The sequence below is a fragment of the Equus asinus genome, chromosome 1 (assembly GCF_041296235.1).
Source record: "Equus asinus isolate D_3611 breed Donkey chromosome 1, EquAss-T2T_v2, whole genome shotgun sequence".
NCBI lineage: Eukaryota > Metazoa > Chordata > Mammalia > Perissodactyla > Equidae > Equus > Equus asinus.
In genome coordinates, this window is record NC_091790.1 from 208,210,623 (window position 1) to 208,236,564 (window position 25,942).

The following is a 25,942-nucleotide window of genomic DNA, read 5'->3' on the forward strand; positions in this document are numbered from 1 at the left end:
GGTTTGCATTCACGGTGACAGAGCACAGACAAAACTACCTCAGAGTATCACCCTCTGTGCAACCCTCCTTCACCTGCCCTCCAGGACACAGTCTAGGGCATGGACATGCCAGGGGAGGTAGAAGGACGATGGCAGACCCCGATGGTGCCAACACACTTGTGTGTGTGGTTCTCAGGGAACATCTGTAAGGGGACCCTGCCCCACGCCCCTCCACACCGTCCTTTCTTCTCCGTCCCCATCACAGACAGGGCCCTGCATCCACTGCATCAGGACTGTAGCATCTGCATCCATCCCTGGCCACCTGGACCGTGCCCCTTAGAGTCCTGTCCAAGTGGAACCTGTCAGGATATTCCCCAAAGCCTCTCCCATCTCTCCTAAGTCCCTGGCTTCCTGAACGCCACACACCTTGGTCTGAGCAGGTTTCCTCTCGCTCGGAGGACAGTCAGACACACTGGGGTCACCGTATGGAAGTATTTCCCCACCTGGGGACAGGTGCTGCCCCTGCCCACCTTCCACCACCAGATTGCCCAGTGCCCAGCCATCCCCGGCCCCCTTGGTCCAGATATAAGAGGGAAATGCCTGACAGCTTGGGGCTCCAGGACCACTGGCTGCAGCCCCACTCACATCTGCTCTGGTTGTAGTGATGGATCCTGAGGGGCTGGTCACTGTATGTTGTGATCCCGCCCTGACTCGCCCTCCCCTCCATGTCTATGCCACTCTGCCTCACAGGCAGGCTTCTGACACCACATGCCCACTGCAGCCACCTGATACCAGGTCCCTTCATCCTCCCTCACCTGTAATGCTGCTAACCCTCCTCCCTCTCGTCCTGTCTTGGCCACACGGCAGGCGGGCTGCTCCTTCTCAGCAAATCTGACTGAGTCGCTCTCCTCGGGCCTGCTGCTGTGTGTCTGGAGTGCGGGCTCCTTAGATGGCCCTGCCTTCTCTGCTGCTCGGCACTTCTCACCTGCACAGCCGTCTGTGCACCCAGGTGAGGTGAACTCTCAGCAGCTCCCTCGGTCATTCCAGCTCTTTGCCCGTCCGTGGACTTCTTCATTCAAATGTTTACTGAGTCCACCCTGTGCTCTGTGCTGGACACCGCAGATGCACTTCTGGAGCACACCTCGCCTCCCTGTGGGACATCGCCACCTGTACTTCAGCTCTCCTCTTCTAGAAGGTCCCAGGCTAGGTGAAGCTGTTCCCCAAACATGTCTCCAAGCACCCTCCACTGTAGCCACCTGTACACCCATCTGCCTTTCCCACTGAGTGGTACAACATTTGGGCAGGGCAACGTTGCTCACGCCGTTCGCCTAGCTCCCAGCATGATGCCAGGGCACAGCAGGTGCTCAAGACACACCTGCTGTGTGGAGGACAAGTGACGCATGAGTGTCTGTAGGCCACAATGGACATACCCTGTGTCCACATTCGCATCAACAGATGGCTCAGCTAAGTCTATATTTTGGGTCCTTAGGAGCTCACGCCACATGTGCTAACCTGTCCTCATGCCTCCTCAGAACTACTGATCTCCATGCTCAGGCTCGGCGAAATGTGGCATGCCTGGTCAGTCCACGGCCACACTTGGTGACCCCACTCACTCCCCACATCAGTGTATTTCCATTCATCTCCCTTACATGATCCTCACGCTCAGCGTTCTGTAAACACTTTTCAGGGAATAGGAACATGGCTGCCCCTCAGCGTGTGCCTGTCATGTGAGCACCACTCCAGCCCCAATGTCACCAAATCTTTCTAGAACTCAGTCCACTGCAGCAAGAGGGGCTGGTGGCACCCAGCGACCCCAGCCCTTTCCCCCATGCAGTGGGTTTGGCAGCAGCTGTGCACTGTAGGCACTCAGTAAATGCTGACTGAGCCTTCACCGGCATGCGTCACCCCCAAGACTCTGGCTCATCTGCAGCAGGGTGAGGCCTGGGAACCAGAAGGTTCTAGAGCCTCCTGGGGATTCCAGGTGCGGCAGGGCTGAGGGCCACAGCCTCAGTGAGTCCCACTCTTCAGGAAATGTAATTCCATAATTACACACAGCTCTCAGCTGTGTTTGAATAACTTGCCAAAACCCACTGGAATTTTCCTTTCATTTCTTTCCTAAAGTCTCTCTGACATAATTAACAGGAACCACAAGACATAGTTCTCTCCCTCACAAACCAATTTATGGGACAGAACCAATGTGAGCTGAGGGTATCCCAGGACCCGCAGCCGCACTCACTCGATGTCCACGAAGACGCTCATCGGCACCTCGAGGAGACGTGCGACGCCCGCCAGCAACTCCTTCCCCTTCTCCAGGCTCAGGGGGCTGTGGGGGAAGAGCAAAGGGGGCAGCATTACAAAATGGAACTCACCAGTCCTCAGGAAGCTGAAAGGCGGCAGGAGCTCCCCCGCAGCCCCGTGGTTCCTGAGAGCAGCCGCTCACTGTATTCCTGTCACATAGTGACCGGGCTCTCAGGGCACCTGGGATCAGGTGCTTCTCGAGGCGTGATGAATCACCTGAATTTCCAGCAATGAGACAAACAATACACTGCAAATGGAATTGTTAGGAAGTGTAATGGGCCCATGGTGCTGCAACTGCTCATCTCAGCCTCAATAAAAAATATAATGAAGAGGGAGACGAGGGAAGGACAGAAAGGAGAGAGAAGAGATGGGAGATGGAGGGATAAGCAGATGCTGAAAATCAGATTTCAGGATAGGGAGTCAAACGTACAAAGGAAATGCATATTTTTTTAATGGATTCATTTCTAAAAAGTGTTACATGCCAATGAAAGGATCTATAAATATCACACTTTTAAGGGTAAACAGTGAGACAGGATGGACAGCCCCCTAGCAGTGACTCATTAAAAGGGGCGCTCATGTTCTAGAAGGCCTCAGACACCCCCAGCAAGGCCAGTTCCATGAAGAGGCACCAGCAGCAATGGCACGTAACTCAAAGTTCCAATTACAAATCCTGAATGCCAGCACTCAGGCTTGTAAATCACCCATTGCCTGTGAAATCCTGTTAGTACCACTGCAAAAAGTATTCAATTATATTGTTATATAAAAACTGTTGTACAGCAAAGGTTTTCATCCTAGCTGACCATTCATTCATTCATTTGTTCATTTCTTCAGCAAATGTGTAAGAGTGCCTATTGGGCGCCTGGCACTGCTTTAGGAAATGCAGCAATAAACAAAGGCTGAGCCATTGCCTTCACAGGGTTTACATTCTAGTGGGGACACAGGCAGCAAGGTCATCAATGAGTAAAAACAGAGCATATTGTTGAATTGTGTCACCAAAAATTCACACGTTCAAATGCTAAATGTGGAACATCAGAGTGTGACCTTATGTGAAAATAGGGGCATTGCAGATGATCAAGCTAAGATGAGGTCATCAGGGTGGGCCCTGATCCAGCATGACTGGTGCCCTCATAGGAAGAAGAGGTCAGGACACAGACATGCACACAGGGCAGATGATGAGCAGAGCAGGCACCAAGGCCCCACCTGGGACAGAAAGCTTCAAGAACTCAGGCCAGTGCACCTTGTGAGTGAGGGCAGGGGACATGGAGATGAAACCAGGGAGCAGTGAAGCAGAAGACCTGGAGCGACGATGGTTTCCTGCGATTGCTGATTCTAAGAGCCAGCCAGGTCTCAGGAGGTGAGGAGGAATTAAACAGGCTCGCAGCAGCTCAGAGGACATGGTGGCCGGGTGAGTGTGGGGTGAGACCTGCCAGCCTCAGAGAGGCAATTTAGGGCTTGTTGACGGGACTAGCTGGTGAGCCAAGGAAACGAGAGTCGAGGAAGCGTCAGGAAGGACAGAGTCAGGAATCTCACTGTGGACACTCGGATAAGGAGCCCCTGCTGAGCATCCAAGCTGGGGAGGAGAGCAGGCAGTGCCACGTGAGGCAGGGCCCAGGGCAGCAGAATGGCCCGGAGACATGCAGGACGGAGGGGACAGGCCCCGTGTTGGTGAGAGTGAGGAAGGCAGGCTTCTGGGGGAGGGAGGATGGTGAGATGGACCACTGGTTGAAGCAGGACACACCAAAAACAGAGCCAGCATGGGAGGAGATCATGAGGGTGGTGTCCAGTAAGGGTTCCAGATCCTTAGAGACCTCAAGTGGAGACAGAAGCAGGAGTACAGCAGGCGGGACTGGGGTCCAGAGTCACTGACTCCCGAGAGGCATGAAGCGACTGCTCTGGGATCTCCTGTGGAGCTGCTGGTGGTGCACCCCCAGGTAGATGCTACTATTCAGTGGAGGAAACTGGCTCAGAAAGGCTGATAATTAACCAAAGTCCCACAGCAAGCAGATGGCAGGACTGGGCTGGGAGCCCGGCGCCCAGCCGCTTATTGGCACTCCACCCCACGCCTTCTCTCAGGAGAAGGGAGCCCCCCTAGCCCTGCACAGGAATGGGGAAATGCTTATCACCAAATAATACCAGGCATCTGCAGGTGGCTGCCACTGTCGCTGACTGTGCCAAGCCTGCTCTCCAACCTCACCTAGGTTATTTCAAATCCTCTGCCCGCCTCCAAGGCGCTGTTCTTCCACAAGCTGAGAAAGGAAAGGACAGTGAAAGGCAGGTCTGACCTGCGTCTGTGATCAAGGGGCTGCCCTCTCGTGCACTGTCCTGCTTCCTGAGCATGCAAGTAATGCATGGGCTGGGGATGCTCCTACCAAGGATGGACTCATTCCCCAAAGCTCCTGAAACACAGCTCTCCAGATTTGTTTCCTTAAGATGTCTTAAATAAGAATACGTTTTTCAGTAGGTATGCACATGTGGTGTGCAACTGTGCCCTTGTGCCTTTGTCCCCCCATTTATGAAATCCCCTGTATACTTGTCAGAGATGATGCCTTAGCCCCACCAGGAGGTGAGATTCCTACCGGGGAAGGAGTCCACTTAGAACCTCTGAGTCATCCTCATCACTCACTGTCCATCCATGTGGAACTGCAGGTCAGAGCTTTCTCTTCATTAGCCAATGAGTGTCCCAAGCATGTGTGTATCTAAATACAGTCTGCTGGGAGAGGCCATGGCAACACAGGCAGCCCCTTAGGCATCTGCACCCTGGCACTGGGGACGGTCTTGAGGGAGCAGTCTTGTGGTGACCACTATTCCAGTGCATCATACTGGAAATAACTTAGCAGAGATGACATCAAGGTGCAGATTCAAAAACAAGTTTCCACAGTCCAGCATCAGGAGAACAGGTGGGCAGAGATGTCAGGAAGACATATTCATTCGAGGCCAAACTCTAGAGCTTCTGTCAGAGAAAGAACATCAGCCTAGAAAGCCTATTCTGGACATGGTGACAACAAAGGGAGAAAGGGCCAGGAGGCCAGTGGGAAAGATCTCCAGGCAGTGAAATCTGTACATCTGCTCACATTTACCCTGTAGAAGGTGCTTGTTCATTCTCCTCACTTTTATCCTCACAGACAAAGTTATTCCTGCTGTTCACTTTATCCTCATAGACGTGGGTCATTCCTCTTGTTCACTTTTACTCTCACAGATGGGGTTCTTCCTCCTGTTCACTTTATCCTCAGACACTGGGTTTATTCCTTCTGTTCACTTTACCTTCATAGACATGGCTATTCCACTGTCACTGTTACCCTCATAGATGGATGCTATTCTTCCTCTTAACTTTACCCTCATAGACGAGGTTATTCCTCCGGTTGATTCTAAATTACAGACAAGGGTTATTCTTCCTCTTCACTTTTACCCTCATAAACAGGGGTTATTAAATGTTCACACTTTTTGTCCAAGTTTTTTTTTATTGCAGTAACTTTGGTTTATAACATTATATAAATTTCAAGTGTACATCATTATATATTTCATTTTCTGTGTAGATTACATCATGTTCACCATCCAAAGATTAAATTACCATCCATTACCGCACACATGTGCCTAATCGCCCCTTTTGCTCTCCTCCCTTCCCACTTCCCTTCGGGTAGCCACCAATCCAATCTCTGTTGCTATGTGTTTGTTTGTCATTGTTTTTATCTTCTACTTATGAGTGAGATCATATGGTATTTGACTTTCTCCCTCTGACTTATTTCACTTTAGCATAATACTCTCAAGGTCCATCCGTGACGCCACAAATGGCCAGATTTCATCATTTCTTATGGCTGAGTCATATTCCATTGTGTATATATACCACATCTTCTTTATCCATTCATCTCTTGATGGATACCTAGGGTGCTTCCAGGTCTCGGCTATTGTGAATAATGCCACAATGAACATACAGGTGCATGTATCTTTATGCATTCATGTTTTCATGTTCTTTGGATAAATACCCAGCAGTGGAATAGCTGGATCACATGGTAGATCTATTCTTAATTTTTTGAGGAGTCCCCACACTGTTTTCCATAGTGGCTGCACCAGTTTGCATTCCCACCAGAAGGGTAGCATCAGCCTCCCAGGGTAGGCACCCAAGAAATGCTGCTTTAACAATCAAGTGACAGATAACACGGCCTGAAGTATTCAATTTGGGGTGCTGTTCCTCACAACAACATGAAACAGAGATGAATGGGTCATGAATGGGACTGCTGAAGTGAGCCAGGAGGGGATGCCACAGCTGGAGACTGAAGAGCTACTGTTGCCCAGGCTGCAGGGATAAAGAGGGGGCGAATGTCTGACCACAAAGGCAACAGGCCCAGAGGAAATGCTAGGACCAGGCATGCGTTTACCACTTGCAAAAAGATACAGAGGACATAGGTGAACAAGAATCATCTTACAGAGCCAGCGCAGTGACAACATTAGAACTCCAGAAATTGTGACAGAACATGCAAATTTAACCTGATGGATGCCAGATCTCCTGAGGGGGAGCCTGGAGCTGCTGGGCTGCTTTTGTCTCATGAAGAGAGAAGACAGCAGGGTCTACCTGGGGGCGGGGCCAGGGGAGCACTCCTGAAAGAAAGAGCTAGAAGGGCCTGTCCAGAGAAGTCCTCTCCGCGCAAAGGGGGTCCTGGCTGCGAGAACGTGCCCAACAGCCCCGGGCAGAGACTCCAGGAAGGTGCTCCTTGGGGGAGGGGGTGCTCCAGTGGTGACTGCAGGTAGGAAATCAGGGAGACAGAGGTAGGGACCAGCGACGTGTGCACATGGGCGCCTGCTCACTGCCCACACTTCCCATATCTATCTCCCAAACACCTCTGCGTGACCCATGGAACTCCCCACCTTGTAAGGGGTCCCCAGGCTCCCACCAATCATTAGGACAGAGGAGAAAGGATTTACGCTCCAGCAAAACAAGATCCCTTCACATCCTTGGCTCCCTGTGCATCAGTGACGTGTGGAAATGGAACAGAGGAGTGCTCAAAAGAACCTGATTTCAGAACCAAGTTATATTTCAGCCTCACCCCCTTAGATCTTAGAGAGTTTAAACTGATGATAGGAATACACATTTACGGCCAGGTGTGAGGTGCCTGGCTGATTTCAATGAGGCAACAGTAGGCATGGGCCCCTCAGCTGAATGAAAGTTAAATCTTAGGAAAATGGCTGTTAGGAGACAATTACTACAGAGATGAGAATGTGGGAAAAAATTAAGTTGATGCTGTGCCTGATGAAGAGCACTTCCCACGGCCCCCTCAGCTTGCTGTCCTTCTCCTTCATGACATGTGTCTCCCACGTTATGGTCAGTAGGTCAGGCTGGGTAGTCAGAACTATCTTTCTGTGGTCACTCGGACCATGCTTTGTCGGTGAGTGTGCCTGTCAGCTGCTGAGGACTCTGTCAGTATTAGACCCACACCGGGACATCCTGGGTGCTGTGGGCCATAAACAATGGCCTCCCTAGTGGCCTCCCTCTCAACCCTTGCTCTAAGAACAGAACCTAAAGCTGGAGTCCTGGCCCTGCAGGAAGGATGAACAAGGGCAGTCATTCCATGTGGTGTAGGAGAAGAGGCATCTGATAAGATACCAACGACTCCCCAGATGTGCACACTCCCACCTGCACACACACCACCGACTCCCCAGGTGTGCACACTCCCACCTGTACACACACCAACTCCCCAGGTGTGCACACTCCCGCCTGCACACACGCCAAAGACTCCCCAGCTGTGCACACTCCCACCTGCACACACACCAAAGAGTCCCCAGTTGTGCACACTCGTACCTGCACACACACCAAAGACTCCCCAGCTGTGCATACTCCCACCTGAATACACACCAATGACTCCCCAGGTGTGCACACATACACCTGCAGACACAAGAGACTTCCCAGGTGTGTACACACACCTCCATCTGCAAGGACGTGGGCATGTGCATGAGACAGTGGAACAGGCACACACAGACACATATACTGTCACACTCACCAAAAAGAGCACTGGCCCTAAAACCAGTGAGGCACGTGGCGACGACATCCATTCTTGGATTGACATGACTGGGCCACCCTGCCTGCCCTGTCTGACTTCCCTCTCCTCCCAGTGATGCCTCAGCCAGCCCAGGTTCCCCTCCCTCAGCCCCACATAGGACTATTTCTATTTGCACTCCTCGTACCACCTGTCTGGGGTTCTGTACCCACAATGCCTGTTCTTCATCCTCAAATCCTGGCCACCAACCAAAGCCCCACCAATTCTAACCATGGAGGCCTGGGAGGCTCCCCCTTCTCCTAAAACTCCCTCTGCACTTTGACTCAAAGCCAGCCAGCTCATCACTTACAGTAAAAGGTCTGTAATGATCTCATGTGTTTTCACCCTGTCTCCTTCCACAACCTGCAGACTCAGAGAGGGTGTGAACCATGGCTCATCCTTCTTTGTATCTCAAAGCCTATTGCTCCATGCTGAATGTAAACCAACTTCCCAGCCAAGGTTTGCTATCAGATTCCATGAATTCCATTTTCTAGCTTGTTTTAAACCAAAGGGGTAATATGATGAGATGAGGAGTCCAGAGGCTCCATCACGAATTCCAGTCCCACTGTTAGCCGTCAGACAATCTCCTTCACTCTCACAATAGAGAAGTTTAACATTTTCCTCCAAAACAAGATTATTTAAAACAGCTTTGCAGATAATGATAAAGTTCATCAGCCCAGAGTATGTTTATGAACCCGCTTGCCTCCTGGTCACACAAACTACACGACAAGCACAATCAGCCCCTTCCTGTCTCATCACTGCAAGCTGTCATGGCTCCAGGCAGGGAAGGCAAATGGCTTATGACAATAGTGGTTCCATTCAATAAGTCAGACAAGTAAGATGGTGCTGATTGTACTCAAAATGAGCTTGCAGCTATTTCTATTTTATTTTTAAAATACATGGCCATCATCTGTCATTTCACGGCCTGAACTTCCTTAGAAAGCAGTTGGAGTTAATCTTGAAAATCAATAGATGGATACAGCACGTGTAATTTCAGCTGTCCATCTGTGACAGCTGTCACCCTGACTACCTGGACACCCAATATCGCTGTGGAAGACAGAGAGATGCGAGAACTTTCAGCGGCTCAGGGTCAGAGCTGGGATGGTGGTGAGGGCTCCTCACGGCCTGCCTCCATGTCTAGTGGCAGAAAGGATTTTCAAAAGCTAGACAGTGTCTACTCTCTCTAATGTATCTCCATTCTGAAGCACGGCAGCATGTTAATACTGCTGTAAATCATTTTGAACAAGGATGCTCCTAGGGATCTACTAAGTAAGCAAAACAGCGGAAATTCTAAAGCATTCACATCATTCACTTGACGGGAAGCTTGAATTAGAACTCACAACATCTGTGATAGCCTCAAACACCATGTGCAACATTGTGGACATCCATGGTGCCCTAAGATCATCGCTGGAATGAGAGAATGGATGAAAAATGAGAAAAATTGAATATGTTAGATGACAAAAGAGCTGTGGAATGCAACCCTTAAAAACAAAAAACTAGTGAAAATAACAAGGGTCAGAAATATTAAGGGCAGTGAAAACTCTTGAAGGTTTCGTCATGCTTGTCACCATGCTACGACTCTATGTAAATTCTCTCATTTAATGCTCACAACAGACCTGTAAGGAAGGTACCATTAGGAACCTCATTTTAAAGGTGTGGAACTGAGACTAGAGAAATTAAATTCGTTGTCCAAGGTCATGCTACTAGTAAATTCCAAAAGGAAAAACTCAAACCTAAATGTTATTATTGAGTGAATATTGCATGGTAGACTTCCAGAACTGTGGGTAAGCCCAAATAATTGCTGTATCCTTACCTATGTTTTACCTTAACTAAACTGAAAAGTGTCTCTCCCATGATTTCTCCATGTCTTATTTTCACAATGGTGTTATTGTGTCTTCCTTATGGGCCAGATGAAATCAAGCTGAGGACAGGATCTGGCCATTGGGCCAGATGTTCCTGCTAACTAGACATTTACATCTAGGACTCAGTTTTCAAGTACTGACCCTTTTTGCTTCTGCTGCTTCATTTCCTGATTTTGGACATTTTACTATTTATTTGAAAATTCACCAAATGTAGGGACCAAATGATTGATGGAATGAAAAATGAAATCAGTCAACTTTGATACAAACTTTCTGATGAAATGATATTTGAAACCAATGGATAAAATGATATTATTGTGGGATTCACCAGTTACTTTATCCCTAACCATCATTATAACAAATAATGATGTTTATTCTATTTAAATAATCTTATAAATTACTTAAAACTTTTGCTAATCCACAGGGATTCTCCCCAAGGCAGAGAAGTGATATTTCTGATGAGGGCAAATGATGGACGATGGAGGAGCCAGAATGATTCAAAATTCCAACTTTGATTCAGTACCACCCTTTTTCCCTGTAGAAGACTAATAAAGCCCAATGTTTTTCAGAGCATGGGTGAGCTGTGCAAGAGTTCCTCTGACTGTTTGTCTACAACAGCATTCTAGAGCACATGCAAATTCATCTCAAGGTGCTAACAATCCCGCATTACTCTTATTAGTAAAGTTGTTAACAACCATCGACTCTTCACAAGTGAAAAATCAACAAATGAAAGGTTGTCGTAATCTAACTACTTATTATTTTTAACACCAAGATGAGACTTCACTTTTCACCATAAATATATTCATTTCTTCAAATTTTTTGGAAAAAAATTTTCCAACAGCTTAAGACAAATCTGAGGATAGAATGTCTTAGAGTCACCTTTAGAAAAAGTTTATTGACATCAAAAACTTAAAACGAGGAGGTGTGGAAAAATACAGAGCTTTTGTATGCATTCATTAAATTATCAGCATAAAATAGACTGTTATAAGATGCTTTATGTAAGCCTCATGGTACCACAAAGCAGAAGATATACAAAAGATAAAGAGAAAGGAATCTAAGCATACCATTATAGAAAATCATCAAATCAGAAAGAAACAAAGGAATTACAAAACAACCATAAAATAATTAACAAAACGGCAATAATAAGCCCATATTTATCAATAATTTCTTTAAATGTAAATGGACTAAATTCTCCAATTAAAAGACACAGAATGGCTGAATGGATAATAAAAACAAGACCCAGCTATATGCTGCGTACAAGAAACTCACTTCAGCTTTAAGGATACACATAGAATAAAAATGAAAGAATGTAAAAAGATATTCCATGAAAATGGGAACCAAAAGAAAGCAGAGGTGGCTTTACTTATATCAGACAAAATAGGATTTAAGTGAAAAACTATAACGAGAGACAAAGAAAGTCATCATATGATAATAAAGGGGTCAATTCTTCAAGAGGCTATAACAACTGTAAATATTTATGCACCCAACATAGGAGCACCTACATATATAAAGCAAATATTAGGGAGATACAGACAATACAATAATAGCAGGAACTTCAATATACCACTTTCAACAATCAATAGATCTATTACACAGGAAATTAGTAAAGAAATATTGGGCTTAAAGGGCACATTAGACCAGAGGAACCTAATAGACATTTCCAGAACATTCCAACCAACAGCAGCAGAATACACATTCTTTTCAAGTGCCCATGGAACATTCTCCAGGATAGATCATATGTTAAGTCACAAAATAAGTCTTAATAAATGTAATAATATTGAAATAATATCAAGCATCTTTTATAACCACAATGGTATGAAATTAGAAATCAATTACAAGAAGAACACTAGAAAATTCACAAATATGTGGAGACTAAACAACACACTCTTGCACAATCATGGGTCAAAAAATACCTTGAGACAAACGAAAATGGAAATAGTACATACCAAAACTTATGGGATCCAGCAAAAGCAGTTCTAAGAGGGATATTTATTGTGACAAAGGCCTACATTAAGAAAGAAGAAAGATCTCAAGTAAACGACCTAATTTTACACCACAAGAAACTAGAAAAAGAAGAAAAACTAAGCCTAAAGTTAAGAGAGGGAAGGAAATAAAGATCAGAGCACAAATAAATTAAATACTAACTAAAAAGACAATGGAAACAACAAAACTAAGAGCCAGTGTTTTGAAAAGATAAACTGACCAAAGAAAAACAGCAGAATGCAGCAAATAAAATTAGAAATTAAAGAGGAGACATTACAACTGATACCACAGAAATACAAAGGATCATAAGAGAAAACTACGAACAATCATATGCCAACAAATTGGACAACCCAGAAGCAATGGAAAAATTCCTAGAAATATAAAACTTCCCAAGACTGAATCACGAAGCAACAGAAAATCTGAACAGACCAATTACTAGCTAGGAGATTGAATCAGTAATCAAAACCTTCCCAACAAACAAAAGTCCAGGACCAGATGGCTTCACTGGTAAATTTTACCAAAAATTTAAAGAACTAATACTAAACCTTCTCAAACTCTTCCAAAAGATAGAAGAGGAGGGAACACTTTCAAACTCATTTTGTGAGGTGAGCATTACCCTGATACCAAAGCCAGACAAGGACCCTATAAGAAAAGAAAATTGGCCAATATCCATGATGAACATAGATCCAAAAGTCCTCAACAAAATATTAGCAAATCAAATTCAACCATACATTAAAAGGATAATACACCACAATCAAGTGGGATTTATTCCAGTGATGCAGAGATGGTTCAACATCTGCAAAGCAATCAATGTGATACCCTACATTAACAAAATGAAGGATGAAAATCATATGATCATCTCAATAGATGCAGAGAAAACATTTGACAAAATTCAACATTGAGTCATGGTAAAAACTCTCAACAAACTGGGTATAGAAGGAACATAACTCAATGCAATAAAGGTCATATACAACAAGCCCACAGCTAACATCATACTCAATGGTGAAAAGCTGAATGCTTTTCCTCTAAGATTAGGAACAGGACAAGGTGTCCTTGCCATTTTTATTCAACTTAATGCTGGAATTCCTAGCCAGAGAAATTATGCAAGAAAAAGAAATAAAAGGCATATAAATCAGAAGGAAGAATTGTCTCAACTTGCAGATGACATGGTATTATATACACAGAACACTAAAAACTCCATCAAAAAACTGTTAGAATTAATAAACAAATGCAGTAAAGTTGCAGGATACAAAATCAATATATAAAAATATGTTATATTTCTAGGGGCTGGCCCCATGGTCGAGTGGTTAAGTTCGCGCGCTCTACTGCAGGCGGCCCAGTGTTTCGTTGGTTCGAATCTTGGGCGCGGACATAGCACTGCTCATCAAACCACACTGAGGCAGCATCCCACATGCCACAACTAGAAGGACCCACAACGAAGAATATACAACTATTTACCGGGGGGCTTTGGGAAGAAAAAGGAAAAAAATAAAATCTTTAAAAAAAAAATCAAGTTTAAAAAAAATATATGTTATATTTCTATACACCAACAACAAATCATCAGAAAGAGAAATTAAGAAAACAATCTTATTTACAGTTGCATCAAAAAGAATAAAATACCAAGGAATACATTTAACAAAAGAGGTGAAAGATCTGTACATCAATGAAAGAAGACACAAATAAATAGAAAGATAGTCTGTACTCATGGATTGGAAGAAGTAATATTGTTAAAATGTCCATGCTACTCAAAGAAATCTACAGATTCAGTGCAATCCCTATCAAAATTCCAATGGCATTTTTCATAGAAACAGAAAAAACAATCCGAAAATTTGGATTTGGTATGGAACCACAAAAGACCCTGAATATTCAAAACAATCTTGAGAAAGAAGAACAAAACTGGAAGCATCATACTTTCTAATTTCAAACTATATTACAGAGCTATAGAAATCAAAACAGTGTGGCTTGGCATAAAGACAGACGCACAAATCAAAGGAACAGAATAGAGAGTCCAGAAATAAACTTCCACACGTATAGTCAATTTATGACAAAGGAGCCAAGAATACACGATGGAGAAACAATAGTCTCTTCAACAAATGGTGTTGGGGAAACTGGATACCCACATGCAAAAGAATGAAACTGGACCACTATCTTACACCATATACAAAAATCAACTCAAAATGGATTAAAAACTTGAATATAAGGCCTGAAACAGTAAACTCCTATAAGAAAACGTAGGGGGTAAGCTCCTTGACATCAGTCTTTGCAGTGATTCTTTTGGATTTGACCCCAAAAGCAAAGGCAACAAAAGCAAAAATAAATAAGTGGGACTACACCAAACTAAAAAATTTCTGCACAGCAAAGGAAACCATCAACAAATGAAAAGGTAATCTACGGAATTACAGAAAATATTTGCAAACCACAAATTGGATAAGAGTTAATATTCAAAATATACAATAAACTCATACAACTCAATAGCAAAATAACCAAATGCAGTCATGCAATGCATAATAACATTTTAGTCAACAACGGACCACATATATGATGGGGGTCCCACAAGATTAGTGCCATAGCCTAGATGCGTAGTAGGCTACACCATCTAGGTTTGTTTAAGGGCGCTCTATGATGTTCACACAATGATGAAATTGCCTAACAACACATTTCTCAGAACACATCCCCATCGTTAAGTAATGCATGACTGTAACCCAGTTAAAAAATGGGAAAGGACTTGAAAAGACATTTTTTCAAAGAAAACATACAAATGGCCAATAGAGGCATGAAAAGATGTTCAACATCACTAATCATCAGAGAAATGCAAATCAAAACCACAATGAGATATCACCTCACACCTGTTAGAATGGCCATCATCAAAAAGACAATAAATAAGTTTTGGAGAGGATGTGGAGAAAAGGGAACCGTTACACACTGTTGGTGGGAACATAAATTGGTATAGCCACTAAGGAAAACAGTATGGAGGTTCCTCAAGAAGTTAAAAATAAAAATACCACATGATCTAGCAATTCCATTTCTGGGTATATATTCAAAGGAAACAAAATCATTATCTCAAAGAGATATCTGCACTCTCATGTTCATTCCAGCATTGTTCATAATAGCCGAGGTATGGAACCACCTAAGCGTCCAACAGTGGATGAACGGCTAAAGAAAACATGGCATGTGTATACACACACACACACACACACACACACACACACACACATATATAATGGAATATTATTCAGCCTTAAAAAAGAAGGAAATCCTGTCATTTGTGACATGAATGAAACTCGAGGGCATTATGCTAAGTGAAATAGGCCAGACAGAGAAAGACAAATACTGCATGGTATCCCTTATATGTAGAATCTAAAAAAAGTGGAACTCATAGAAACAGAATAGAAAGGTCATTGCCAGGGGCTAGGGAGTGGGAGAAATAAGGAAAGGTTAGTAAAAGGGTACAAATTTTCAGTTATAAGATGGATACGATTTGAGGATCTTGTGTATAAGGTGGTGACTATGGCTGATAACACTATTGTATAGCTGAAATTTGCTAAGAGAGTAGAACTTAAACGTTCTCCCCCTAAAAAAAGATAAATATGTGAGGTGATGGATGTGTTCATTAACTTGATGGGGGAATCCTTTCACAGTGTTTACAATTATCAAATCATCACATGGTACATTTTAAATATCTTTGTCAATTATACCTCAATAAAACTGGGAGGAAAAGTATATTAAGTAGGCTAGTGAAGTTGCTTCCAAAGGGGTCTATTGTCCTGTGTTGACTTCAGATTAGTTTGGGTATTTGTAAGAAAATTAAGTAGACCACTCCGTGGGGGTAAAGCCACAGTAATGAGTTTCTAGGGCTGGCCTGGCGGTGCAGCAGTTAAGTTAGCACGTTCTGCTTCGGTGGCCCGGGGTTCACCAGTCCGGATCCTGGATGCGGACATGGCACCACTTGGCACACTATGCTGTGGCAGGCGTCCCACATACAAAGTAGAGGAAGATGGCACAGATGTTAGCTCAGGGCCAGTCTTCCTCAGCAAAAAGAGGAAGATTGGCAGCAGATGTTAGCTCAGGGCTAATCTTCCTCAATCAATCAATCAATCAATAAAAATAACGAGTTTCTAGGTCTTCTCAAAATATCTGCATGTGGATTTTTGGTGGCAGTGTTACCCTGGGCTGGGCTCCTAGACCCACTCGGCACCAGCCTCAAGCACCCAGGCAGTCTCTCCTAAAACAACTGTGGGTGGTCTGACAATTCCAAAGGCTATGTTCTTGCTATTTTGGTCCAGCAGCAGCTCACAGTGCAGGAGGAGGCCAGTGCGGAGGGTTGAGACCAGGACTGCGAAAGCTCATCAGGAAAGCGAGCCGTGTGGCTGGACAGGAGAGACAGGAGTCCAGCTAAGAAGCCAAGTAGGATCTCTGGCTGGGGTGGAATGCAGGGGGAGGGAGTGGATTCTCGGCCCTGGCAGTCAACAGGGACTGCAAACCCTTGTGAATAGCGGACAATTAGGAAAGTTAGCTCTGTGAGAGGAAGACCTGCAGAGCACTTTCTGACACAAATCAGTTGTCCCCGACCTTGGTCGCACCCAGATGCATGTGGGTGTCTCTGCTCTCACTCCTGGCCTGTAGGAAGACGCACCAGGCCAGCTCCTGTGGCTGCCTCCCACTCTCACACGCTCACTCGCTGGCTACTCGCTGGGCCCCATCCTCAGAGGCTCAGGGCTCCTCAGAGCCTGCGCATCAGCACAGTCCCCCCTCCAGAGCCACTCCTGGAAGGCACATGCTAAGCCAAGGGCCTTCATTCTCACGCAGCTCTGCAATCATTAGCTGTCAGGCCTCTCTCCCAAACACACGTGCTCGCACATGCCTCTGCTGAAACTCTGCTTCCCAGAATAAAGAGTGACTTTACTCAGAGAAAGACCATCCCTGAGAACAGAGCAGCCAGCTCACAGGCCACCTGTAGCACGTGACCCCTCCGAACCCCACTTCTCTGTAAAATCCTGCCCCACGGCTGCGGCCAGAACTCGTGGCTCTGTCTCGCCGACCAGTTCCTATTCTGCCCCACGCTGCGTGCACTTTATCAGACTGCACGGCCGCTCAGGGTTCGCGCCTTCATTTCGTTTCTTGCCTCTTTATAAACTCTCTCGGAAAGCTTGCTACTCACGATTCTAGTTAGTAACTTCTCAGTGTCGATGCCTTCCAGATGCATTCTTCCAGCCCTCGCTTGGGGCTGAGGAGAAAACCGCTGAGGACAGCTAAAGATTCCATCCAAGGAGACACCCAAGAGCTGAAGAAGCAGCACACAAGCCACGTGAATGTCTTGGGATGAGCCCACGGGCAGAGCAACTCCTACCACCGGGAACCCTTAGAAGAGGGTACCAGCGAGAGTTGTAAAAAGGCTGGTGTAGAGGTAATAGGTCTTCACGCGCCAACCTCAGGGGTGAGAGGATGGAGCAGGTACACCAGTGGAGGGTCCTGCGTGGAGCAGAGGGGCCTCCAGGAGCCACCACAGGGGCCAGCTGAGACAGCTCATCTGTGCCCACAGTCTGTGTGATACCTCAGCTCCGTATCTTTGCTGCATCAAGGCAGAGCTCTGGGCATAGATGTATGGCCTCACCATTGTCTCTGAGCACCTGAGTCCGGAGAAACCTTGGTGGTTCACACCTACACTCTCGTCTACTTCCAGCATGCTCAACACGCTCCACACACGCTGTTCCCAACACGTTCACACACACTGGGTTTCCACATACTCTACACATGCTGTGTTTCCAACATGCTCTACCCACGCTGGGTTTCCTGGGAAGCCAAGCTGAATCAGGAAGCCCACCCAGCAGCGCTGGCTCGGGGGCTGACCGTCCCATGACTCTCCTTGCATCCCTCCCCCCTCTGCCGTCTCTGCTCCTCCAGCAAGCACCTACACGTTGGGATTCTCCACCAAACTTCCTTGGGGACACACGGCCAACCCCTGCAGCAGGAAAGAGGGGATGGACACCCTGCCTGGCTCCCCAGTCTCATCCTCCAGGCCCTGGCAGCTTTGCCCACTGGAACCTCGCCTGGAGCCCCGCTGGTAAAGCAGCCTGGAAATCGTAGTGAAACCGCCTAACTTAGACAGAGTTGAGTCCAGGCCAGTTCACAGCACAGATGACACACTGCAGGTCAGCCCTGTAGTACAGAGAGTGAGGAGTGGCCAGCACATCTCCTGTGGACCTCCCACTGTCCCTTCTCCACTCAGCGGCAGAGGCGTCTGGGAAAGTGGGACCTGACCCACCATTTGCCAGTTTGGCAGCCTCCAGTGGTGTCCCATGTCTATCAGGGGTAAGGACCCAGTCCTTGCCAGGGCCCTGCAGCCTCGCCAGCCTCTCCCCGCTCCTCCAGCCTTATTTTAGCTCCTCAAACGTTCACACTCCCTCCTGACTCAGAGCCTTGAATATGCTATTCTCTTTGGAACACGATTCCCTTCCCACCTGTCTGCCTTCTACACAGCTAGAAGTAAGGGCTGAACAAGTTCATCTGAAGCTTGAAACGGACTCCTTCTTAAATAGAATCAGGAGGCTGTGCTGGAACTCAGTTATCCACAGCCAGCTCTTCCAAAACAACACTTTTTCTTGAGTCATCATCCTAAGTAAGCCAATATTTCACAACCAAGCTACATGAGGATACTTATTTTTCCTTTTCTCTTTGGCTTCATTATTTATTCCCAGACTTACTTCTATTTTGACAGCCTACCAAATCTCTTCTTTTCCTATTTTTCTCCCTCTTTCTTACTCCCTCCTTTGGAGGAGTGGAATTTAAATTGCTTAACTCAGACAGATGTAAGTCCAGGCCAATTTATAACACAGGTGACACTGCAAAAACCCATCACAGCGACTAGGCTGGGAGGGTCCCTGGGGTGACTCTACTATGGACTTTCATGGCATTGCTGAAGAGGAAAAGCAAACTTTCCCAACAATTATGGAAATCTGGCACCAAACTAGATATAGATATGGATGGATACAGATACAAAATATAGATCTAGATATGGATGTGGCTGTAGACGAGATGTGTAGTTCTAAGTGTAAATGTAGGGGTAGATGTAAACGCACAGGTGCGGGTGTAGGTGGAGACGTATAGATATAGGTGCAGGTGCAGATACAGAAGTCTAGATGTGCGTGCGGGTGTAGGTGGAGACGTATAGATATAGGTGCAGGTGCAGATACAGAAGTCTAGATGTGCGTGTGGGTGTAGGTGGAGACGTATAGATATAGGTGCAGGTGCAGATACAGAAGTCTAGATGTGCGTGCGGGTGTAGGTGGAGACGTATAGATATAGGTGCAGGTGCAGATACAGAAGTCTAGATGTGCGTGCGGGTGTAGGTGGAGACGTATAGATATAGGTGCAGGTGCAGATACAGAAGTCTAGGTGTGCGTGCGGGTGTAGGTGGAGACGTATAGATATAGGTGCAGGTGCAGATACAGAAGTCTAGATGTGCGTGTGGGTGTAGGTGGAGACGTATAGATATAGGTGCAGGTGCAGATACAGAAGTCTAGATGTGCGTGCGGGTGTAGGTGGAGACGTATAGATATAGGTGCAGGTGCAGATACAGAAGTCTAGATGTGCGTGCGGGTGTAGGTGGAGACGTATAGATATAGGTGCAGGTGCAGATACAGAAGTCTAGATGTGCGTGCGGGTGTAGGTGGAGACGTATAGATATAGGTGCAGGTGCAGATACAGAAGTCTAGGTGTGCGTGCGGGTGTAGGTGGAGACGTATAGATATAGGTGCAGGTGCAGATACAGAAGTCTAGATGTGCGTGCGGGTGTAGGTGGAGACGTATAGATATAGGTGCAGGTGCAGATACAGAAGTCTAGGTGTGCGTGCGGGTGTAGGTGGAGACGTATAGATATAGGTGCAGGTGCAGATACAGAAGTCTAGATGTGCGTGCGGGTGTAGGTGGAGACGTATAGATATAGGTGCAGGTGCAGATACAGAAGTCTAGATGTGCGTGCGGGTGTAGGTGGAGACGTATAGATATAGGTGCAGGTGCAGATACAGAAGTCTAGATGTGCGTGCGGGTGTAGGTGGAGACGTATAGATATAGGTGCAGGTGCAGATACAGAAGTCTAGGTGTGCGTGCGGGTGTAGGTGGAGACGTATAGATATAGGTGCAGGTGCAGATACAGAAGTCTAGATGTGCGTGCGGGTGTAGGTGGAGACGTATAGATATAGGTGCAGGTGCAGATACAGAAGTCTAGGTGTGCGTGCGGGTGTAGGTGGAGACGTATAGATATAGGTGCAGGTGCAGATACAGAAGTCTAGATGTGCGTGCGGGTGTAGGTGGAGACGTATAGATATAGGTGCAGGTGCAGATACAGAAGTCTAGATGTGCGTGCGGGTGTAGGTGGAGACGTATAGATATAGGTGCAGGTGCAGATACAGAAGTCTAGGTGTGCGTGCGGGTGTAGGTGGAGACGTATAGATATAGGTGCAGGTGCAGATACAGAAGTCTAGATGTGCGTGCGGGTGTAGGTGGAGACGTATAGATATAGGTGCAGGTGCAGATACAGAAGTCTAGATGTGCGTGCGGGTGTAGGTGGAGACGTATAGATATAGGTGCAGGTGCAGATACAGAAGTCTAGGTGTGCGTGCGGGTGTAGGTGGAGACGTATAGATATAGGTGCAGGTGCAGATACAGAAGTCTAGATGTGCGTGCGGGTGTAGGTGGAGACGTATAGATATAGGTGCAGGTGCAGATACAGAAGTCTAGATGTGCGTGCGGGTGTAGGTGGAGACGTATAGATATAGGTGCAGGTGCAGATACAGAAGTCTAGATGTGCGTGCGGGTGTAGGTGGAGACGTATAGATATAGGTGCAGGTGCAGATACAGAAGTCTAGATGTGCGTGCGGGTGTAGGTGGAGACGTATAGATATAGGTGCAGGTGCAGATACAGAAGTCTAGATGTGCGTGCGGGTGTAGGTGGAGACGTATAGATATAGGTGCAGGTGCAGATACAGAAGTCTAGATGTGCGTGCGGGTGTAGGTGGAGATGCGGATGTATAGATGTAGGAGTAGGTATGGATAGAGGTGTAGATGCAGAGATGTGTAGACGCAGATGTACAGATGGAGGTGGAGACGGAGGTGGAGATATATAGACACGTGCAGGTATAGATGTAGAGAGATAGATATAGGTGCAGATGTGCGTACAGGTGAGATATAGACACAGGTGTAGGCGTAGATATATATGTATATGTATAGGTGTATGTGCAGATAGATAGGTGTAGATGCAGATGCAGATGTTTACGGTGACCCTCTTGCTGGTGTCAGATGTCAGTGTGGCTAAAGGAGAGTCCCAGTATTGTGAGGCCCTCCTAAGACTCTCCTGTGTTTCTAGCACCTGAGTGAGTTCTAGAACAGCCTGTAGGTCAGCCTCTAAGGACAAGCAGGAAGCAGAGAGTGTTGAAGTCCTGGCTCCAGGTGTGGTCTGAGTGGGCTGGGCTGTTCCAGTACTCCCTTCTCCTCCCCACCAACACCTGACCTCACCCTCATCAGATGTGGGAAAGAGGCTCATAGGCAGAGACCATAAAGGGCCCCTTCCTGGTATAGCATCACCTCTTCCGGTATCTTCCAGGGGGCCAAACAAGGCCAAGCTAACTTGGAAGTCATTGGGCCAAAGAGGCCCTGAAACTGTTTAAATGCTCACCACATCTGTGCTTTTACAGTACTTTCTCACTGTGCCCACCGCCATAGCTAGAGGCCAGACAAGCAGAGAAATCCTTCAGTTCTAGATTTCCAGCCAATAACAGACATCTAAATCCAACACATCATTGTAACCTCAACAAATGAGAGGAAAGTAAGCTTATAGACTTAGAGCCATCAAAGACCAACAGCCAACCGCAAGGTGTGGGCCTTATTTGGATCCTGAGTCAAAAAACAAATGAACTAAAACAAAGTTCTGATGCTGATGTGACAACCAGAAATTTGAACACAGACTAGATATTTGATGATATTAGGGATTTTTGCTACTTTTTAGGTGTGATATGGCACTGTGGTATGTTAAAAAGAAAGAATCTTTACATTTTAGAGATATTTCACGAAATGTTTATAAGACAATATAACTGGGATTTGTTTCTAAGCAGCAGGAGGGGTGGGAGTAGATGGGGTGTGGGTGGGGCAAGGTTGTCTTGGTTTTTGGTCTGGGTCGTTATCTTGCTTTTGTATATGTTCAAAGTTCTGCACAAGTAAAAAAACAAATACGCTACCTCACAAAAAACATGAAACTGAACAGCCAGGCAAAGCCTGTTGGACTGGGGACCTCCCCTGTGGCTGCATCTCGTTACCAGGGCAAGCCAAGGCCATGAGCCCAAGGGCCCCGGGACAGGGGCGGGTGGGCTCCCAGAACAGCTGCCCAGGCACCTGGAGTGCAGCCTCAGAGGATGCTCTCAGGACACCGAGTCCTTCATTAGAGCAGCTCTGAGGTGGGCAGGTGTGGTGCCTTTGAACATGAAAGTTTAGAGGAGTTTCTAAATAGAACCTCTATTTATTTATTTATTGCCCTCTATTTAGGGGCAAAATCTTCATCGCTGGTGCCTTTAAAGAGTCAATTCTGTGACTTTGGATTTCTGTTACAATCCAATCCTCAAATTGCCTTGGGAAGAACCTTCACATCAATTATGTCCATTTTCCTAGAATTTCCAAAAGCCCACTTTGTAGGCGAGAAGTACATGCTGATTGTTTAACCAGCTATTCCAGAGGGCCTTCTCACTCGTTCACTTACTCCTCAACATCCAGACGTGTGCTGGGCCCTGGGAGAAGAAGACAGAGCAGCCTTCCCCGCGGGAAGTGTGAGTCTGCACTAAGGAGGTGACATGTGACTAAGCAAATGGAACCAGTGGTTAGTACCAGTGGTTTCCAGGTGACCAGAGGGAAAGCTTCAGAAAGTCCCACTCTAGCTGACTACTTAGGACTGAAACACTTTCCAGGCCAGAAGGGCAGCTTGGGCCAACTCAGAATCATAAACGTAAGAAGATGGTTTGGTTGGAGGATGGGGTCCTGGCAACAGTGACAAGAGTGCAGGTGGAAAGGTGGGTGGGCTTCAGTTGGGGTGTGAAGGGCCTTGTCTTCAAGATAGGGGCTTGAGGAGGTCCCATGGTACAGGCAGAGGACCCCTTGAGCATCCCAGAGCAGAATTTGTGATTTGATGGCAGCACCTGGGTGGATCAGGGAGGAGGAGAAATGTGTGCAGAGAAAGCAGGTGGGAGGTTAATAGTGCGAGAAACCCTTGAGCATCTTCTGAGGAGCCAGGCTCGGCAGGGGTGGGGGATGCAACTGAGCAGAAGCGGACACAGCCGCTGACTTGGCAAAGGAGAGCTAAAAGAGAGAAGTAACTCTCCACAGGAGTGCATCACTGCACGCCCAGGTAAGGTGCCAAGGGGAAGGAAGGGCAGGGCTGCACTTGACGAGGAACCCTGACAGAGGCCGGGGAATCAGGAAGGCTGTACGGAGGAGGCGGCCCCTGAGCCGACATCAGAAGGATGAGGAGGAAGTAAAGGGGTAGCATGTGCTAGGGGAGGAGTGTGCCAGAGTGAGAGGAGCAAACACAAGGTGCCCTGTCGTGACCCTGCATATTCCAGAAGCAGAAAGGAGGCAGACGTGGCCAAGCACCCAGAGGGAAGGGAAATGGGGAGAGGATGAGTCTGAAGAGCCTGCAGGGCCTGGGGACACCGTAGAGGCCTGGGTCTCTCCCTCAGGAGCAGTGAAAGGTAACCACAAGGTCTTCCAAGGAGAAGGTGACACAATCAGATTTAGGGCATGGAGAGTTCTCTTTGGGTGCAACATGCATAGTGGATTGAGGAAGGTCAGAGGGGATGCACAGATACCCACACCAGGTACCGGCAGTAACCATGGCAGGAGAGGCAGTGCCTGGGGCAGGATGCAGAGGGGCAGGAGGAGGAGAGGGTAGGTGGAGAGGTCCTCATGGCTGGACACAGGAGATAAGAGGGGGGATGGACGGTGCTGATGCTGACCGAGGCACTGGCACGAGGAGGAGCATGGCACTGGGGGGTACTCCATCCACCGTGTTGAGTTCCAGCTGACTTCCTTCTTTTATACGTCCAAGAGGAGAGGCCACATGGACATGGTTCCCGAAGCACCAGCATGGGTGGCATCTCCCACGGACCACATGCTGCACAAGGTGAAGCAGGGGTTGACTGAGAAGGTCACTGGCACCAGGCAGCACTAAGGCCTTTGGTGACATGGAGGAAACAAGGAGGAGAGGGCAGACAGAGAGGAGTTACTGAGTTTGGGCTGAGGAGTTTTGCAACTGACAGAAGGAAGGAGAGTAGAGCTGGGGTCAAGGACAAGAAGTTTATAGATAAAAATTTGGTTTAAGTTATGATACAGGATTCTGAGATTCCTTAATTCATGGGCCTGGGGACCCACTCAGCTAAAACTATTTACACCCTCTATCAATAAAACAGACGCCTCAGATTTCTGTGACTCTCAGCCTGTACGTTTACATACTTTCCTCATGTGAATTCCCAAACAATCCCCCAAGTTAACCCGGGAGCTGTCTGACTGCCTTAGGGAAAAATTACACTGTGTTTATCTTTGAATCTCTTTCCTTCTCTGGGAAGCTTTACTGTATCTTCATTACAGCAGGCACTGAATAAATATTTGTTCAGTTTTATAGGGGGCCCAAGTCTAGAAAGGCCAATAGGAAGCAGACACGCAGGGCAGGGCCCCCATCTGGGGCTCGAAGGCCACCGTTCACGCTCTTCTCATTGACACTCCCCAGAACCACCAACCAAGCAATCAAGAGTTTAAATTTGGGAAATCTTTTTGCTTCTTTTTTCTTATTATTTTTCTAATATACAAGCAACCATGGCCATTTTTACTCATTGGGGCTGTATCCCATCCACCTAAAATCTTAAGCGATAATAAATCCATCATGCTAAAGAGAGTCTTTTAAGACAAACTGAAGAGAGGAACAGTGGCCTAGGAAGGACGTTCAGGAAAGAAGACGGATAGAGGTGGCAGCTATATTTTCTGAACAAAAAGTCAGAGCACTTCGCCTGAGACGGTCCAAGAACAGAGCAGAGTAAAGTCTGCACTGGCACAGATACACAGAGTCCATCCACAACATTCTTAAGATTTCCTTTCTCTGAAAGGAAGGAAAAAGTGGGAAAGATCGTGCATCACACTGGCCCACACTCCTTTTCCGTGTCATGATGGCTCACTCCCATCCCTGCCCGTCTGCCAGCAACCACTGGGAGGTGGGGCTCCCCTGCCAAGGTCAGAGGGCTGAGGGGGCAGCCGGGGTCTCCGGAAGGCGGTGGCAGAGCCAAGGTTGGACGGCACCCCTTCCTCTTCTGCCACACTGGCTCCCGGGGGAGACAGGCAAGTCACTCCAGAGCAGACGGGTTCTTACACTTTAGAATGAGCGACGGGAAGAGTGTGGGCAATCTCTACCTCCAAAGGCTCCAGCCACCTGATTCTCAACCCCCTGGATGGCCCAGAAGGAAGTTTCGAGAGGAAGGAGAAGGGTGGTCTGTCCTCAGACGAGGCCAGGTCTTACCGGCACACAAAGCTCTGGGCCTGGTACCTACTTGCTGAGGCCTTGGCAAACAGAGAACTCTACTTCTGAACTCCCTTCTGGACTTTTGATTCCCGAAACCTTGAACTTCTTCAGTGGAGGGAGGTAGAGCCGTGCCCAGGCTGAGTCTGGTCGTGTCTCCTTAAGCAGACGTTCTGACTGACTCCCAAGCGTGGTGCCGCCGGAAGGGGAGCCCTCACAACTGCTTGGGAGGCAGGTCACACTCCAGTGAGCAT

At 47.1% G+C, this 25,942-nt stretch overlaps 1 protein-coding gene across 5 annotated transcripts in view; it reads right to left on the minus strand.

The window, feature by feature from the left end:
• PTPRN2 (protein tyrosine phosphatase receptor type N2) overlaps positions 1–25,942 on the minus strand; it is a 945,556-nt gene that overhangs the window by 523,449 nt on the left and 396,165 nt on the right. For all 5 annotated transcript variants that reach the window (XM_044747547.2, XM_070516905.1, XM_070516912.1 and 2 more), the window contains one exon: positions 2,216–2,302. In XM_044747547.2, coding sequence (XP_044603482.2) covers positions 2,216–2,302 — 87 coding nt within the window. The remainder of the gene's footprint in view (positions 1–2,215; positions 2,303–25,942) is intronic.